This window comes from Gobio gobio, assembly GCF_949357685.1.
Source record: "Gobio gobio genome assembly, chromosome: 24".
NCBI classification, from domain to species: domain Eukaryota; kingdom Metazoa; phylum Chordata; class Actinopteri; order Cypriniformes; family Gobionidae; genus Gobio; species Gobio gobio.
The window spans coordinates 36,947,892-36,967,191 of record NC_137120.1 but is presented as its reverse complement, the minus strand read 5'-3'; the positions used below and the strand labels follow the sequence as shown (position 1 = coordinate 36,967,191).

General features: G+C 37.3%; 1 protein-coding gene across 1 annotated transcript in view; it reads right to left on the bottom strand.

Moving 5' to 3' along the window:
* The window catches only part of lrp1ba (low density lipoprotein receptor-related protein 1Ba), a gene marked incomplete at its 5' end in the record, with an annotated part of 414,271 nt that overhangs the window by 208,859 nt on the left and 186,112 nt on the right, over positions 1 to 19,300 (bottom strand). Inside the window, 5 exons of the mRNA XM_079807766.1 lie at positions 2,275 to 2,519; positions 7,177 to 7,341; positions 7,664 to 7,868; positions 9,486 to 9,683; positions 13,232 to 13,477. Of these exons, the coding sequence (XP_079663892.1) occupies positions 2,275 to 2,519; positions 7,177 to 7,341; positions 7,664 to 7,868; positions 9,486 to 9,683; positions 13,232 to 13,477 (1,059 nt within the window). The remainder of the gene's footprint in view (positions 1 to 2,274; positions 2,520 to 7,176; positions 7,342 to 7,663; positions 7,869 to 9,485; positions 9,684 to 13,231; positions 13,478 to 19,300) is intronic.

Genomic DNA, 19,300 nt, shown 5'->3' with positions numbered 1-19,300 from the left:
GTCATAACAGAAATGTGATTAATAAACAAACATACAAACAAATAGTACCTTTCTACTATAAATCTTACAATAGAAAAATGTTAAAGGTATAGATAAAAAATTGTAAATAAAATTATTTTTTTAAATAATAAATGTTATTTATTTAGCACCTTTCAGTTCTTCAAACACTTCAACAAAATAAATAAAGATGAGACAAGCCTTAAAACAACAACAAAACCAATTAAAAGCAACAAGAGCAAAAAATAAAAGCAAAAAGAATAAAATTAAATTAAATTCAAATAAATAAAATAAATAAAATAAAATAAAATAAAATAAAATAAATAAAATAAAATAAAATAAAATAAAATAAAATAAAATAAAATAAAATAAAATAAAATAAAATAAAATAAAATAAAATAAAATAAAATAAATAAAATAAAATAAAATAAAATAAAATAAAATAAAATAAAATAAAATAAAATAAAATAAATAAAATAAAATAAAATAAAATAAAACAAAACAAAATAAAATAAAATAAAATAAAATAAAATAAAAAAAATAAAAAAATAAATAAAAAAAAAATAAAATAAAATAAAATAAAATAAAATAAAATTAAAATAAATAAAATAAAAAATAAAAAATAAAAAATGTGATTAATAAACAAACATACAAACAAATAGTACCTTTCTACTATAAATCTTACTATAGAAAAATGTTAAAGGTATAGATAAAAAATTGTAAATAAAATTATTTTTTTAAATAATAAATGTTATTTATTTAGCACCTTTCAGTTCTTCAAACACTTCAACAAAATAAATAAAGATGAGACAAGCCTTAAAACAACAACAAAACCAATTAAAAGCAACAAGAGCAAAAAATAAAAGCAAAAAGAATAAAATTAAATTAAATTAAAATAAATAAAATAAAATAAAATAAAATAAAATAAAATAAAATAAAATAAAATAAAATAAAATAAAATAAAATAAAATAAAATAAAATAAAATAAAATAAAAAATAAAAAAATAAAAAAAAATAAAAAATAAATAAAATAAAATTAAATAAAATAAAATTAAAATAAAAAAAAAAAAAAAATAAAAAAAAAAAATAAATAATAAAAAAATAAAATAAAATAAAATAAAATAAAATAAAATAAAATAAAATAAAATAAAATAAAATAAAATAAAATAAAATAAAATAAAATAAAATAAAATAAAATAAAATACAATAATAAAATAAAATAAAATAAAATAAAATAAAATAAAATAAAATAAAATAATCTTTGAAAAGCACATTTATTTTTAAAGGCACAATATGTAATTTCCGCCGCTAGAGTTTGCTTATTCAAAGCAAAGGCGTAGCTTGATGACATCTTGATCTTGCAGCTCATTCATGGATGAGTTAATGTATTAAAGATTTATTAACGTTACTGTAGTATGAAGCAGGGTGGGGCTGAAAGCTGTGGGAGCAGAACGAGGCCGCTGGAGCGATTGCTACGATTGCTACGAGAGAAAAGCGCGACACACGGCTCGAGAGCAGTGGAGCTTTTATTATGCAGCAGACGACACTTCCGCTTCTTCCGCTCATGCATTGTGGGGGAACGCAGCGCTGTTTTATCATATTAGATACATTTGAGTGTGTTGTTATGTTATAATGCTACTCTGTGCATTAGCTCGGTGGCTACTATGAGATCCATATTAGGCATGGTAAAACATGGTACTCGCGCTAAATCAAGAAAAAGAGATTTAAACAATAGACTAACTGTGTTGCGTTATATGATTAGAATGTATCCAAACAGTTGCTCAATAATAAAAATCAAAGGTATGATGTCATTGATTGGCGACGCACAGACACGGTTAAAATGGCTTATTTCTCCGGATTTAAACATTCTTGGAAACATTTGGGATAATGTAAGATATAAAAAATATAACATTTTTCTAGTGGCTTTTAGATATTTTAATCCAAAATTCTTACATATTGTGCCTTTAATAGGAAAGTCAGAACAGAAATGTGACCTTGTAGTGTTTGACTGCCTGTTTCATATTTCAGAAATGATGGGAATTCTTGATGGGAATCAAGGGAGTTCTTGACGAGACAGCTTTGCAGCCAATTAGTCCCTAAAATCTCCTATTGAGAAATGGGAATGTGCCAAAACTGGGTCTTTGAACGCTGTTAATCCAACATGACAACTTCGCCCAATCTAGAGATTTCCCTCATTATGTTCTATGGATCCTTCAAATCATCATCTGTTCAAAGTCCCTCGAGACAGTTCTGAAAGACAGCGAGATGGTTTCTTACTTTGTGGCTGCCTGCTGGGATGGTATATCTCCAGGTCGAAGGGTTGGGCGCTGGTTTTTTGGATCACGGTCACATTGGCTCCGGTCCATTTGTTGGCTTTGGTCAATGTGTTGGTCCTCCAGTCGGTCCAATAGACGCTCCCTCCAAAGAGAGACACGGCGAAGGGGTGCGAGAGGAACTCGTGTCCTCGAAGGATTTCAATCACCCCTGTGCCATCATAAAGAGCGGAGTATATCGCGTCAGATCTGAGGAGAGACAAATAATTGTAATCATCATAATTTGAAGTCAACATGAAATCAAAACTGTCCCTATTTACTTTCTTAAAGGTGCAGTGTGTAAATTTCAACAACATCTAGCGGTGAGGTTGCAAATTGCAAGCGCCCACCGCTCCCTTTCGAAGCACATAGAGAAGCTACGGTGGCCAGCACAGGACAAAGATGTCGTCTGAGACAGCAGAGAGTAGTTATCACTCTGTAGAGAAGTTTGTCCGTTTAGGGCTACTGTAGAAACATGGCGGCGCAAAATGGCGACTTCACTGTAAGGGGACCCGCGGTGTATGTAGATGGAAATGGCTCATTCTAAGGTAATACAAACATAACGCTTCATTATGTAAGGTCTTTATAGACCACTGAAAACATAGTTATGTATATTATATTGCATTTCTGTCAATAGATCCTCATAAATACTACACACTGCACCTTTAATACACACTGCTACACTATCAAACAATATCAGAAGATATTCAATCTTTGGGACTGCATTTATTCAATAAATTAAAGTGAAATGATACTCATTACATTTGTTTCAAATCAATTCAGAATTATTTGACTCGAGTCATGTCAAGACAAGTAAAATCAAATCAGCTTGAACTGAAATGTATCAAATCGAACTTAAAAAATAAATCTAGTTTTATTCTGAATTACGGAAATTAAATTAACTGAGTGGAGTCAAATCAACCCGAAACGAAAGGAATCAAATTCTTAATAAAACTTGTTTAACTCAATTAATTGAACTGAACTAAGTTGATTTAAAGGGGTACTTCACCGCTGGAAAGACGAATGCGTATTTAAATTGGATCATTTATGTAGTAGAAATTTGAAATGATTCCAGAAGTTGGTGCCTTCTAGACTGAGAAAAGCCAGAAAATTTATTTTTGGTTCATTTGGATGAAAGACAACAACTCCCAGAATGCACTTGCTTCGCTGCCCTACGAGGCCACTCCCACCGGTTACATCACTTGCCCACCACAGCACCACCCCACCGTCATGTTCATTTTTATAGTGATAAAATAATTTAGTTCAGTTAGAGAACAGACGCTACAATTAAAAACTGAACGAGTCTGCTCAATACAGCACGAGCCGAACGAGAGTCGCAGCACAGACCAGAAGCAGGAGTCACAATCATTTTAATATACTACCGGGTTTCTATGGATACAAACTTAATGCTAATCACTGAAGTATCCAAATAAAATGAATTCAACCTGAAAAATTCAAAAGTTTAATTCTTAATCATGTCAAATAGAATCAAATCAACTTCAGCTAAACCTTTTTCAACTCTGAATGACATCATTTTAATTACCTGAAGAGAATCAAATAAACCTGAAATGAACTCAAATTAATCTAAATTCTGAAACAAATCTAAAACTGAATCAAACTAAATCTTGTTTAACACTACAGAATGCCAACTCAATTGAATTAAACCGATTCAAATCAACCTGAACTGAACTGAAACCGAAATCTTTTAACTCTTTATTATGTCAATGCAATTAACTGAACTAAGTCGATTAAAATCAAATCAAATATAAATAATTTGAATAACTTTGAAACCTATTTGAATTTAGTTACATTAGGTTACAAAGTACGCCACAAACTTTTGTTGACCTAAAATATGTCCCAGTTTGCCATAAAGAAGGATACAAAAAAATCTAAGTACACTTTTTATTAAATAAAACGACAAAACATAGTCTATATTTTTACTACAAGGAATGTTTAACAGGAGTATACAGATGAAAAGTGTCAAAATAGTCCTTAAGAAGGAGTTTAGAGTGCACTGATGCCTTGTCGAAAGAGACGGCTGGGAGAAAAAGAAAGAAACAGACTGTGACAGACTGTGAGAAAAAGAGGGATGTGTGATCTGAATATAGCAGAGACAAAAATGAGGCAATCGAAAGCAGAGAATTGATCAGATTCTTCATTAAGTCCAAGAATCTCATTATCTGAATATTAATTTGCGCTGCAATTGGAGCCACCGGGCACATGAGGAATTGAGAGAAATGCAAGATGAATGTGTCAAGACAGCAAAATTGCTACGCTTCTGCTTTGTAAAATACCACCAAAAAAAACTTGACGGGCAAAATTATAATCTATAGTAATAGCATATCTCCGTCAGCCTGTTATTTTGTCGCCAGCTGAGGTGGATCTCGAATTTGAACCGGTTACAAAGCACATCAATCATTCAACAAAAAGCTGCCGCTTTTGTTACCAATGACTGAATACGAGCTTGTTCCCAATTCCCTTCCAAATCCACCCTGTACGTTACTACCAAAACATTCCCTTTACGGCAGGGGTGTCCAAAGTCGGGAGCGATATTTTTTTTCCCAGGATGGTAGGGGAAGGTACCGCCTTTTTCGTCTATGATTGGCTAGAAGGGCTCTCCTCCGATTGGTTATTTGATTTGGCCGTGAAACGTCATCTCACGTTCATGGCAGGCCAGGCTGTCTTGTGCGTGCCGTCAGATTTATATTCCCAGTTCACATGGTGTATCTAGTTGAGGCAAACACTATGGGTAAATCGACTGTACAGTAACTTTAAAGCCACACAGAAATGTGGTGGTTAAGGGCCACTGTGTCATGCTAATGTACTGATTCGTCCCATCTTCTATAGAAACAATCTCTCTCCAAAACAAATAACATTTGTTAGCCATTTCAAGGTAAGGATTACACAATATTAGTGCATCAACATTAACAGTATGTTAAATATTACTAGTAATTATTGTGAGTGTGTGTGTGAGTGTGTGTATGAAAGTTAAGTGTCGCTGGTGTCATATTTGTGCAAAGGAGAACTTGGAGAACATCATACCGGATCATCTTGAGGTTAGGATTAGGTATAAATAAACGGACAGGGAGAACAGCACCATTAATAAATGGTTTTGGCGCAGGTATTGAGAGGTTAGGGTTCGGAAAACAGCTAAACATGATCTAAACAGGCTATGAAATGGTGAACTTGAAATATAAATCTGAAGACACGCACATATAGCGCTTTTCTTAGCAGGCTATGTTGGATTGACTTCGTTTAACGACGTTCAAAACAGACTAGCTGACAGCCTGCCATGAACATGAGCTATATAACCAATCGGAGGAGAGCCCTTCTAGCCAATCATAGACGAAAAAGGTGGTACCTTCCCCTACCATCCTGGGAAAAAATGAGGGATGAATTTCAAACGGCCCGCTGCGTGTCTATTCAAAAATTCAAATAAGATAATGTACAAATCGTGCAGTTTCACGATGTCAACGCGAGGGAAACAGCGCCAAAAGCGGAACGAAAAAGCTCTACTTGTGCTCTGCGCAACTCGCGAGCTCTGACTCTGAACACATGTGTTTACCTGCTGAGTGTCTCGATCACGCGACCGCTAAACAGCCCGTGAGAAGCGTTCGAGTTCGGCACAGAGGTCACCGGTACGAGCAGCGAATCTCTCTCTGATTTGATTTAATTGAAATCCAGTTAAACAGCGCTGACTTAATCAACAACTAACGTGTAAATCAGCCGATTCAGTTAAAATACTTTTCAAACAACAATTCACCAACATTTATCATGGATTTACTGGTAACACTACCTGTAACCGTGGTAATTTGTCAGAAATGTAGGTTAATATCTAATTTTATTTAATTTTTAATGTAGATATGCATTATCATAAACTGGCAGTTTTGTGCATTTGTATTTATATGTTTATAGAATAAATACCATAAAGCCATTCTAGATATAGAATATATATATTATTTTTTTTTGCCTTGTGTGCACTGCAAAAAATGCTGTAATTTAGTATTTTTGTCTTGTTTCTAGTATAAATATATATAGAAATTCTTAAATCAAGATGCATTCACGAGATAAGTTAAATGACATTAGATATTTGTTCTTGTTTTCTGGAAAATAAAATGAAATTGAAGTGAGTTTTTGGTTAAAACAAGCAAATATATCTGCCAATGGGGTAAGAAAAATAATGTTTCTGTTTGGAATCTTGTTTCTGTCCCAAACAGAAACAAGATTATTTTTCTAATCCATTGGCAAATAATTTAGTTTGTTTCAAGCAAAAACTCAATTTTTTCCCCCAGGAATCAAGAAAAATATGTAATTTTCCTTCGCAAAAGCATCTTGATTTAAGAATTTTTAGGACTGGAAAAAAGACAGAAATACTAAGTAAGAAAAGTATTTTTTGTAGTGTGGCTTTACCTGTGGTGATCTAAATAGAGCACTTATTAAATTTAAATAAGAATAGAGTTCTAACTCAGTAATAATATTTAAAACTTTTTGGTTGATGACATTTTTACAGATATTGTTAAATATCTATACATTTACATCTGTGACCTATCTCAAGCTACTCTACTGTCAGCTCAAGCTTTTGTCAAATCTGTCATGTTTCCAAGAAACAAAAAATTTAATTGATATATATATATATATATATATATATATATATATATATATATATATATATATATATATATATATATATATATATATATATATATATATATCAATTAAATTTTTTGTTTCTTGGATATATATATATACACACATAGAAAAGGGACCGGCCCCCAGGTATGTCCACAACATCAAATCTGGCCCCCTTTAAAAAAAGTTTGGACACCCCTGCTTTACAGTTATTGACAAAACCCAACACCTTTCTTACCGGGCGTCTGTCCACACTATCCTGCTCTCCATGTGATCCAAGGTGAGTCCATTGGGCCAGGCGCCGGTATCCATGTCCTTGAAAACCACGTGTCGCCATTTCCCGCTCATGGAAGCGCCTTCGATGCGAGGAAACGTGGCATCCCAATCGGTCCAGAACAGGGCACTGTTGAAAACCAAACTCAAGTGTTTAAACGACTTTCAAACGAGGGATACTTGTAAACCGCATCCTCATTAAAAGCATCAGCATTAGTGCAATTACAAAACAGGTAAGAATGTGTAATGGCCCAATTTCATGGTAATATCCCTTCTGGAAATCATTTAAAAAGCTCCTTTATGGGTGATTAGACTGGTTCATTACAATTCGCAAACCACCGCACGGAGCTATCAATCACTCAAGCTCTTCATTAAAGCTATGACGTAATTGGCAAACCGGTGCCGTTTGCTATTATTTCCTCTCAAAGTTGAGACTGGATTGAGGAACGCACCCCTGGCCGGGGTCCACGGCGATGGCCCGAGGGTGCTCCATACCCCCGGCGATCAGGGTGGTCCGTAATTCGCCGTTCAGCTTGGACACCTCGATCTGGTCCAGGTTACTGTCGATCCAGTAGAGATTTCCCGCTATCCAATCAACAGCAAGGCCCTCTGGAGTGGCTAGACCATGTTGGACCACCACCTCGATGGCAGAAACACCTGAGAAGACAACCAATCGGGTAATTTAAATGTCATGTTGTGGGGAAAAAAAGAGTCTTTAGTTGTTAGCTCGTTGGTCAAGTTCACGAGATTTGGTGTTTGGCGAGTGTTTTGGACCAAATGAAGTGTATGAAAAGAAATGATTCAAAGCCCTCGAGACAAAGTTGTTCCCACTTTCTTTCTCGTTTTCTCAATGCCTACTCATCAGTTCCTTTGTGATATGAGTGTAAATTACTTCTCACACGTTTGGGGGCTTTTGAAGCTGAAATATTAACACAGTTGGTAGACTGACTTTGATTTTAAGTGTAAAACAGAGCTAAAGAAAGAGTTCTCTGTCAATATGCTGAACAATAATGTAGATTTTTTTTGTATCACCTGTTCTCGGACAACAACTCAATACTAATAACGACAAATAACATAAAAAAATAAAAAAATAACATAAAAAATATAATAAAGTTAAAAAAATTCTAATAAAAAATGTCATTATAACAATTAAGTTAATGATAAAATAAAAATAAAAAAAGTTGTGTTGCTAACACCTCCAGATATTAAATAATTCATTTCACTTATTAAATCAGATCATATTAAAGTAGGTCCTGTACCCATAATTCCACAGCTATAAGTTTAATATAATCATATACACTGCCATAGGTTTTGTCATATTAAGCTTATATTTTTGTTGCAACCATGATGCACTATATTGCCAAAAGTATTGGGACACCCCTCCAAATCGGTTGCCAGGAGAACGGTACTTGCCTGACTGCATTGTGCCAAGTGTAAAGTTTTGTGGAGGGGGGATTATGGTGTGGGGTTGTTTTTCAGGGGTTGGGCTTGGCCCCTTAGTTCCAGTGAAAGGAACTCTTAATGCGTCCGTATACCAAGACATTTTGGACAATTTCATGCTCCCAACTTTGTGGGAACAGTTTGGGGGCGGCCCTTTCCTGACCTCACAAATGAAAGAAGAATGATAAACACACTCCTAAACCTTGTGGAAAGCCTTCCCAGACGAGTTGAAGTTGTTATAGCCGTATGCATATTAAACCCTATGGATTAAGAATGGGATGTCATTAAAGTTCATGTGCATGTAAAGGCAGGTGTCTGAAACCTTTTGGCAAGATAGTGTATGTCAACTTTAATCATACACTGAAAATTGTTTGGGATATTTATACAATTGCCTAACTTTAAGTAGATCATATAAGTAACTACAAACATCAGGAAAAAGATTACGACTGCAATAACATCAGCTGTCAACTGCACTTTGAAACCATCCTGAATGCATCCCGTAGTGAACACTAGATTTGTCAGTATGTATGAAATATGTTTGAAACATTATGTATCTGGCTGTGTTGAAATGACAGGCAAGGAAAACACACATTTTGCGAGAAAATGGTAGAAGCAGGAGGTTGCACCTAAACGTAGGTGAATATCTCTGAACGCTTCCATCCAAAATGATTCCTTGACAAAACTCTTTTCAGTTCTGCAGTTTCCAGTCCCAGTACTCGAGAATCAGTGCATGATATACTGTAAATTCCATTACATCATACTATAGCCTGGATGATATAATCAAGGCTTAAATAGTAACAGTGTCATAAACAACGTAAAAGAAATTTGCCATACCGCCACCCTCTGACAGCTTCCCACGGTAAATTTTGTCCTCTACGACATCGGTCCAATATAGCAGGCTCTGGCTGAAATGGAAATCCAAAGCGATGGTGTTCCTGAGCCCGGGGACTAACAGGCTGTAGTCGCCCCTTTGCAGGTTGATGCGGCGAATTTCATGTCGGATGGAAAATATTATGAATGCCTCAAAAGGATCTGCAAAAGCAACAGAAACCAGACGGTAAAGAACAAGAATGCATGCAGCCTAAAGTTAATTTAAAGGGTTAGTTCACCCAAAAATGAAAATCATCCCATCATTTACTCACCCTGAAGCCATTCTAGGTGTATATGACTTTCTTCTTTCAACCAAACCCAATTGAAGTTATATTTAAAAAAAAAAAATCCTGTCTCTTCCAAGCTTAATAATGGGAGTGAATGGTACCTTTTTTTGAAGTCAAAAAAGCACATCCATCCATCATAAAAGTAATCCATACGGCTCCAGGGTGTTAATAAAGACCTTCTGAAGCATAGTGAAGCATTTTTGTAGGAAAAATATCAAAAATTATAACTTTATAAACTGTAATCACTGGCTTCCGTTCAAGAGTCAAGTTCCGGCATGTAGGAGTAGTGGAAGCTTAGGTGAGAGTAGACGCCTCTTACGGTTCAAACTATTAGAGCTGGGCAACAAACTCAATCTCCTCCAACATTTCTCTTTAAAAAATCTAATTTTAGACTTCTAAGGCAGCGGCTATTTGCACAAATAGCAATAGATGCTATTTACACCAAGTGTAAATAGCAACTAGATTCTATTTATTAAGTGAAAATAATGATATATTCTATTTACACCATAAGTAGTTTTTTGTAATATGTGTAAATAGCAATTAGATGCTATTTATACTTTATTTTGACAGATACATACTATTTACACCTCAGTATTTGTTTTACATAAACAGGATGCAATAATAACAGAGTGTAAATGATTATATTTATTAAAATTATTAAATGGATGCCGCCTTAATGGGACAATAAAAGCCCTCCTTACACCTACCCCTACCCAATAAATGCTTTTATTATTGTTAAACATTTTGTTAGGCACTTTATTTCCATTTGTAGAACATTTTCTTAATTTGTATTGAAAGTAAATGCCTTTCCGATGTGATATGTGTTGGGAAAAGAGAGAAGAGCGAGCTCTGCAAAAGGCGGATTCGAACCCGGGTCGATCGCGTCAAAACCTAGATCATTAAGCCTTATGCTTTACTGACTACGTGTAACCGCTCCTGTTCAAACCGCCCGCTATAAGCGAGACTCGAACCCGGGTCTGCCGGCATGAGAGTCAGACGCTCTAACAAGGAGGCTAAAGGCTGCAACCTCTAGCGTAAGTCACTAGAGTGTCTCTTGAGATCAGAGGAGTGAGGTTTACTCGCACAGCAACTACTAGCTGGCCTCTGTTACACTCACCCCCCTAAACCTCACTCCCATCCGGGTCACGGCACCAATGTAACCCCTCCTGTTCAAACCGCCCGCTCTAAGCGGGACTCGAACCCGGGTCTGCCGGCATGAGAGCCTGACGCTCTAACAAGGAGACTAAAGGCTGCAACCTCTAGCGTCAGTCATTAGAGCGTCTCTTGTGATCAGGGGAGTGATGTTTACTCGCACAGCAACTACTAGCTGGCCTCCGTTACATACGCCACTGAAAATGTTAATATGTGCCTGTTATTTTTTTTATGTTCGTTTTTCCCAAACGGGCATTGTTAGGCAGAGTTAGAGCGGATAGCACTTGCCAACAAGGCACACTGTTTGCACTTGGTGTAAATAGACACTCCGGACTTCTAATTTCTGACCAGTGTTTTGTTTTGCTCTATCCACGTTCATCAATACGTCATGTGTCGGGTCAGAGGTCACTCTTGCACTGGAACTCGACTCGCGAACGGCCGTTACCGGAAGCCAGTTATTATAGTTTATAAAGTTAAAAATATAGATATTTTTCTTACAAAAACTAATCATTTCACTTCAGAAGACCTTTATTAACCCCCTAGAGCCGTATGGATTACTTTATGGATGGATGCACTTTTTTGGGCTTCCAAATCTGTTACTATTCACTCCCATTATAAAATATGTAAGAGCCAGGATATTTATTATATAACTCTGATTATGTTTTACAGAAAGAAGAAAGTCATGAGCCCCGTTTCCACCGAAATTACCCAGAACAATTTGTCCCAGGAACTTTTTTCCCCCAGACCTGCTGCAGTCTGCGTTTCCATCGCGGTTTAAAGTACCGTGAAGATTAGTCCGGTGACGTAGGATTGCGCGCGACTTCCCAGAGCCCACTGGATTTCGTCCTCCGCAAATCAACTTAATAAAGCCTGAACCTCGTTTTCGGTCCATCTGTCATATTTTTTAAACTCCATTGTTGATTCGAATAATAAAAAAACTCTTACTACAAGCACCGCAACAGACTTTTAGGTTGAAATAAAATGCTGCATGAGCTCAACCAATCAGCATGTTCAGCTCCCAAGCCCCACCCCCGGAAGTTCCTAAACTTTGAAAAAGTACTACCTCACAAGCAGGGCCGTTTTGAGGGGGACATTTTTACCCAGAACTTTATTTAGACCCCGGCTCCTGTGGTCGAAACGCACGGAGTACCACCCCAAAGTCCCTAGTTCCTGGGGAAAGTTCCCACGGTTGAAACGCGGCTATATACACCTAGGATGGCTTGAGGTGAGTAAATTATGGGAATTTTTTTTGGGGGGGGGTGAACTAACCCTTTAATATTGACTAATTGGTCCTATAAATTTGCTAACACATTTTTAACTATTGCTAAAGATTTAACTCCTTTTTAGGCTACTAAATGTACATGTAAAATCGGCAAAAAGCAATATTATCTGTAAATTGAAAGACAAAAAAGTGAAGCAACATAACGTTTACTACTGAGCAGTTGGTGACTAATTCTCAAAATGCTGTGATGTTAAAATAGAAAAGTAGATTAAGTATCTTTATAAGTAAGTATCTTATTAAAAATAAAAAGAATTGATAAAAAAACTGTACGCTTTGAAAGGGACAATAAAATTGACCAAAAAGGCAAGAAGCTGGTGAAGCAAAGTTATTAACGGAAAAAAGATAAATGAAATGAAATGAATTATAATAATAATAACAAATACAATTATAGTACATTCCAAGCTATATCTCTTATCTCTACATCTCTGAGACTGGAGATGAAACCTTATGTGGATTGCAAAGTAAAAAATTAGAACTGGCCATTTCAGTTTGGACAAAAACTAAAAGCATTTTGACAGCTCTGAAAACTGAGCTGTGTGTCCGAGCTTGTTTTCCTTTTGTATTAAATAATCTTTCTTAGTGCTCTTTGCGCATATCTTCCTGCCCACTCTCATAAAGTGTGCCAGAGTCGGAGCTCTCTAATCTTTCCCAACACAAGCAGTTGCTTTGGCTCTTTTGTAAAGTAAAACCGCTAAAATAAAAAACACATATATATTACGGATGCATTTTACACTCTAAACCAAATGCCAAAACTAAAATGCAATAAAGGACCAAAAAACAAATGTGCTGATTCATTTACTTGTCATTTTCTAGGCATTTATCCGTGTGATTTACAGCCCCGAAATTGCAGGGTCATTCAGTTCCCCTGAGGTTAATTGTCTTGCGGTCTGGACTGTAATCTGGCTTTAACCCAATTAATTGAGGTTTGTGTGCGATAAATTCAGAGATCGCTAACCATCAGACAACCACAGCAACGTGCCACTGTTTACCTGTACTGTGGCAGCTGTCTCCATCAAGCCCAAGACTCCAGCCAGGATAGCAGGAGCATTTCACAGTATTCTTGTGCTGTTCGCACACTTGGCTGCACCGTAGATGCTTGGTACAGTAATCCAGAACCTCACAGGTCCGGCTGTCCGGGCCCAGCTGGAATCCGGCCGGACAGGAACAAACGACCCCTTTACCCGGCGCCACCGAGCACTCATGACTGCAGCCACCCTTCCGCACCGAACACTCATCTGAGATGGAGAAAGACAGCGAGGGAGGGGGGGTTATTGTCATTATTGTCACTTCAGAAGAAAATAGCAGGGTCCGAACAGCGAGTCGGAAAGAACTGATGGAATTCCTCAGTAGACATACTGTTGAACAGCAGGGAGTCGTAGACGCTTGGAGGAGCCGAAGGAAATAGACAGAGAATGAACAAACAAAAAATGGTTTGGTGCTCTCCGTTTGGTCCTCCAGGCTATATGCTTCTTGGACAGCCAGAGAAATTGGAAGCAAGTGGACTGTCTCTATAAGAGTCTTATACTACTTCATAGTTCCTTATGTCTCACAAATTCGGGCACTAGGAAAAAGAAAAAAAGGCTTGTCACAGGGTCAGTAACCTTTGTACATTATTGATCTCAATAAGGCCCACAGTAGTACCTTAAAGGAACACGCCACTATTTTTGAAAATAGACTCATTTTCCGTCTCCCCTAGAGTTAAACAGTTGAGTTTTACTGTTTTTGAATCCATTCAGCCGATCTCCGGGTCTGGCAGTAGAACTTCATCATTGAATCTGATTAGACCGTTAGCATCTCGCTCAAAAATGACCAAAGAGTTTCAATATTTTTCCTATTTAAAACTTGACTCTTCTGTAGTTACATCATGTACTAAGACTGACGGAAAATGAAAAGTTGTGATTTTCTAGACCGATATGGCTAGGAACTATACTCTCATTCCTGTGTAAAAACTTATGGACACATATCTATTGTGTGTTTTGAGGCCTTCATTTTAAAACAATTTGTTTTGTTTTTTCAAAAAACATGCATATGTAACCCCTTCTGTTCAAACAGCCCACTCCAAGCGAGATTCGAACCCGGGTCCGCCGGCATGAGAGTCGGATGCTCTAACAAGGAGGCTAAAGGCTGCAACCTCTAGCGTCAGTCGCTAGAGCGTCTCTTGAGATCAGAGTGAGGTTTACTCGCACAGCAACTACTAGCTGGCCTCCGTTACACAAACATTTTTCTCTCAAAAATACATGCATTTACATACATGTTGCTCATGGTACGGCAGCAAAGTTCCTTGATTATTTTACGCAGGAATGAGAGTATAGTTCCTAGCCATATCGGTCTAGAAAATCACAAATTTTTATTTTTCGTTGGTTTTAGTACACAATATAACTACAGAAGAGGCAAGTTTTAATTAGGAAAAATATCGAAACTCTTAATTTTTTTAGCGAGATGCTACCGCTCTAATCAGACCAGAAACTTTGCAATTAATGTTCGAATCACACGCGTTCCAAACCGGGGAGCAGCTGGTTTACTACAATCCCTAAACTTGACGTCGCACATCTTGCGATGTGACTATTGCGCATATCACGATATTGATGCTAAAACGATATATCTACTACTTAAAGGGACATCTTTGTACCGTATTTACCCTTAAAAGGTTCATAGTAGTACCTTAAAGGGATAGTTCACTCAAAAATGAAAACGATGTCATCACATCAAACTTGACGGTAGCCATTGACTTAAATACTATGGACGTCAATGGCTACCGTCAACTGACTGGTTACCAACATTTTTTCAAATATATTCTCATACAGGTTAATAGCAACATGAGGGTGAGTAAATGATGAACATTTTCATTTTTGGGTGAACTATTCCTCTAAGGGTACAAACTAATATGCAACTTTTAGAAGTAGATAAGGTATAAAGGTTTCCCTACTAAACATTTTAGGGGTAAATAAGGTACAAAAGGGTACTGCCCTAGTGACAAGCTGTTGAGCCCATTTTAAAGGTACAATTTTCTTTCTGAGAGTGCATCCACTAAACAATGGGACACAAAACACTGACTAAAATGTTTTGCAGTATCTGTTATTTTTATTTTATTTCTTCCAATGAATGCTCAGAGGCACCGAACTTCAAGCATTTTTCCACCCTTAATATTACTTTATTGCCCAAGACTGTAGGTTTGGACAATGTAATTTGGCGCTATGTCATCGAAGTGGCCCCATGGTAAGACGCTAAATGGAAAAACGTTGTTAACTGCACTATGTAACATTTTTGCAGTAAAATGTCCAAAAACCACTAGACCAGTGTTATATATGTTGTTCAGTTGAGTACTTACAATATCCCAAATGTTTCCAACTATTTGTAAATTGTGATAAAATTGCTATTTTAACCAAGGAACCAGGACGTGTGAGGGAGTCGCCTATCAATGGCGTCATATCTGTGTTCCCCTCGGTTTCCGGTTTTATTTTGCAGAAACACTTTACTCTCACTGCAGTGTGAACAAGTGTCATAGCAGCCGCTGAGAGAACACACAGAGTAACGTCATAACATCATTTTCAACACACTCAGATGTGTCTAATATGATAAACAGAGCCGTGTTACCTCATACTCATGACCGGAAAAGCGAAATGGCGCTGGCAACTGTTGCATAATAAAAGTCCCGCTGCCCGCGAGATGTGTGACAATCGTTCCAGCGGTCCTGCTCTACTTCATACTACAGTAACGTTAACAATCACATACATGAACATGATTTCTGCCCGAGTCCTATCCCGATTCTTTTCCACCGGCTGTGAGGTGAAGACCACATGTCCCAAGATTCTGCGCTCAAACGTGGCGTCATCAAACTACGCCTTTGTTTTGAATAGGCGACCTCTAGTGGACGGAAAAGTTACATAGTGCACCTTTAAGTATTAGCTCAAGTTAGCTCATATGTTAGCTTCTTGGGTGACAACCTCAATAATGCTTTTTCTAACAGTCATGATAAAGTGTATATTTGCAAATGGCATTTAGAAGGATTTTTTTTTTCAAACGGACATTAAAAATCATTTAGTAAATTACTGAGGGATAGAAAGGTTATCACAATAAAAAAAAAAAAAGCTTTTAATCTCTTTGCTTTAGAAGGTCTGTGACTATTTCAAAGCTGATCTTAATCAGTAATTTACTAACTTAATAAATTTTGTCTACAATAAAAGACTTATCCCAATTAAAAATGCAACAACTATATGAAATACAGTTGCAAAAAAAAAAGGCCACAGAGGGATTCAAGGTAAAACCACCTTGAACAGCAAGTGGTTTCAAGGTTTAAATGAAGCGTCTAGTACTGACAGAGGATAATGCATCCATAAACCTCAAGGCAGACATATTGGTGGAGTTGCGGAGTGAATAAAAATGTGCTAGACGCTCAAATGAAAAACAACAAAGCACAGGCAGGAGAGATGAGGGGAGCAAAAATGGATCATTGATGAGAGAAAGGAGCTCAAAAAGGTGTAAAATGGCAAATGGAAGTACATTCAATCAGGCTATGGTGCAATCGAACACTCGCGATACGGAGGATTTGTGGGGACTGAGAGAAGAAACTAATACAGTAGAGAAAATTAAAAAAGTTACAAGAGTGCGATAATGGATCTTTCTAGACAGAGAGTCGGTTAAATTTTCAGTTTGAATGCTGATGCTCAAAAAAATTAAAAAAGTGGAAAAGACTGATTTCATCATCTTGGTTTTATCATGTTGATTGTTGGGAGACAATATTGGGGATGGATGGATGGATGGATGGACAGAAAATATAAACTGCAAAATATTCTTAATTAAAAGAGTCTTATTTTCCAGTTAGACCTAGCGTGCAATAAACCAATCAGAGTCTCATCTCCCATTCCCTTTAAAAGCCAGTTGCGCTCGCACCATGGCAGATTCGCGGAAAGACTGAACGCTTCTCCAGAGAGGAATCCTTTTATTTTTTATATTAAAAAATGTTTGTGTGCTGCTGCGCATCCCTGTGTGTGCGTAATAAGCCATCAAACTTTATGATGCCAAGGACCCCCAAATATGATGAACCTTTATGAGGGACCCCCTTCCTAAAATCCATCTATTTTTATGTACAAAAAAACATTTAAACTGTTAGATAAATAGTAAGGGTGACATTACACACTCACCTAAAGGATTATTAGGAACACCATACTAATACTGTGTTTGACCCCCTTTCGCCTTCAGAACTGCCTTAATTCTACGTGGCATTGATTCAACAAGGTGCTGAAAGCATTCTTTAGAAATGTTGGCCCATATTGATTGGATAGCATCTTGCAGTTGATGGAGATTTGTGGGATGCACATCCAGGACACGAAGCTCCCGTTCCACCACATCCCAAAGATGCTCTATTGTGTTGAGATCTGGTGACGGTGGGGGCCATTTTAGTACAGTGAACTCATTGTCATGTTCAAGGAACCAATTTGAAATTATTCAAGCTTTGTGACATGGTGCATTATCCTGCTGGAAGTAGCCATCAGAGGATGGGTACATGGTGGTCATAAAGGGATGGACATGGTCAGAAACAATGCTCAGGTAGGCCGTGGCATTTAAACGATGCCCAATTGGCACTAAGGGGCCTAAAGTGTGCCAAGAAAACATCCCCCACACCATTACACCACCACCACCAGCCTGCACAGTGGGAACAAGGCATGATGGATCCATGTTCTCATTCTGTTTACGCCAAATTCTGACTCTTCCATCTGAATGTCTCAACAGAAATCGAGACTCATCAGACCAGGCAACATTTTTCCAGTCTTCAACTGTCCAATTTTGGTGAGCTTGTGCAAATTGTAGCCTCTTTTTCCTATTTGTAGTGGAGATGAGTGGTACCAGGTGGGGTCTTCTGCTGTTGTAGTCCATCCGCCTCAAGGTTGTGCGTGTTGTGGCTTCACAAATGCTTTGCTGCATACTCGGTTGTAACGAGTGGTTATTTCAGTCAAAGTTGCTCTTCTATCAGCTTGAATCAGTCGGCCCATTCTCCTCTGACCTCTAGCATCAACAAGGCATTTTCGCCCACAGGACTGCCGCATACTGGATGTTTTTCCCTTTTCACACCATTCTTTGTAAACCCTAGAAATGGTTGTGCGTGAAAATCCCAGTAACTGAGCAGATTGTGAAATACTCAGACCGGCCGACCGACCTTTCTTTCCCATTCTGACATTCAGTTTGGAGTTCAGGAGATTGTCTTGACCAGGACCACACCCCTAAATACATTGAAGCATCTGCCATGTGATTGGTTGATTAGATAATTGCATTAATGAGAAATTGAACAGGTGTTCGTAATAATCCTTAAGGTGAGTGTACAATTCTGTAATGTATACTGCAAGAAAGGAGAGAAACATTTAGAAATTAAACAGTTAGAATATTCGGTAGACTTTATCCAATTTTGCTTTGTCTTTTTATTCTCTGAAGTTTTCTGGGGACCCCTTAGAACCTTCTGGAGGACCCCAGTTTGAAAACCCCTGTAATAAGCAGACTGTACGCTCATTGTACACCCGCCTAAAGGCACATTTTACTAACGTGCTCTTTAAATAACACTTTTAGCGCTTTTGACTTTAGACTTGGTTTTGATGGCGCAGTCGTTTTCAGTTGCCTCAAAACACGCCTGAACACACCTGGTTTTCAGACCAGCATGCCCATGAGCGGACAGATGGGAGCGAGTGCATTAGCTATTTAAACAATGGTGAAAATGATAACTGTGTCGGGCTGAAACTAGCAAAAAACACTTGCGTCGCATTGCGCCAGGTGTACGATAGGGCCCTTAGATACTTTAGGCATGTTTAGGCCAAAAGTGCCCAACTGTATCTCAATCAGGTTGCATTTGAACGAACTGTAATTCACAATTCATAGCGTCTAGAAGACAGAAGATGTTTGGAGGTCCCAAAGCAAAGAAGGCTTCAGGGCACTGGCCAGTAGGTTCGTTCACACATCTTCTGTATCCTTGAGAAAAGCAGCCGCAGGGTAAAACCTTTAAAAAATGCCCAGTGAGATCAGGAAAGAGCTGTTGGGTTCAACTCAGAGATGTACATTGTAGAAAACTAGCT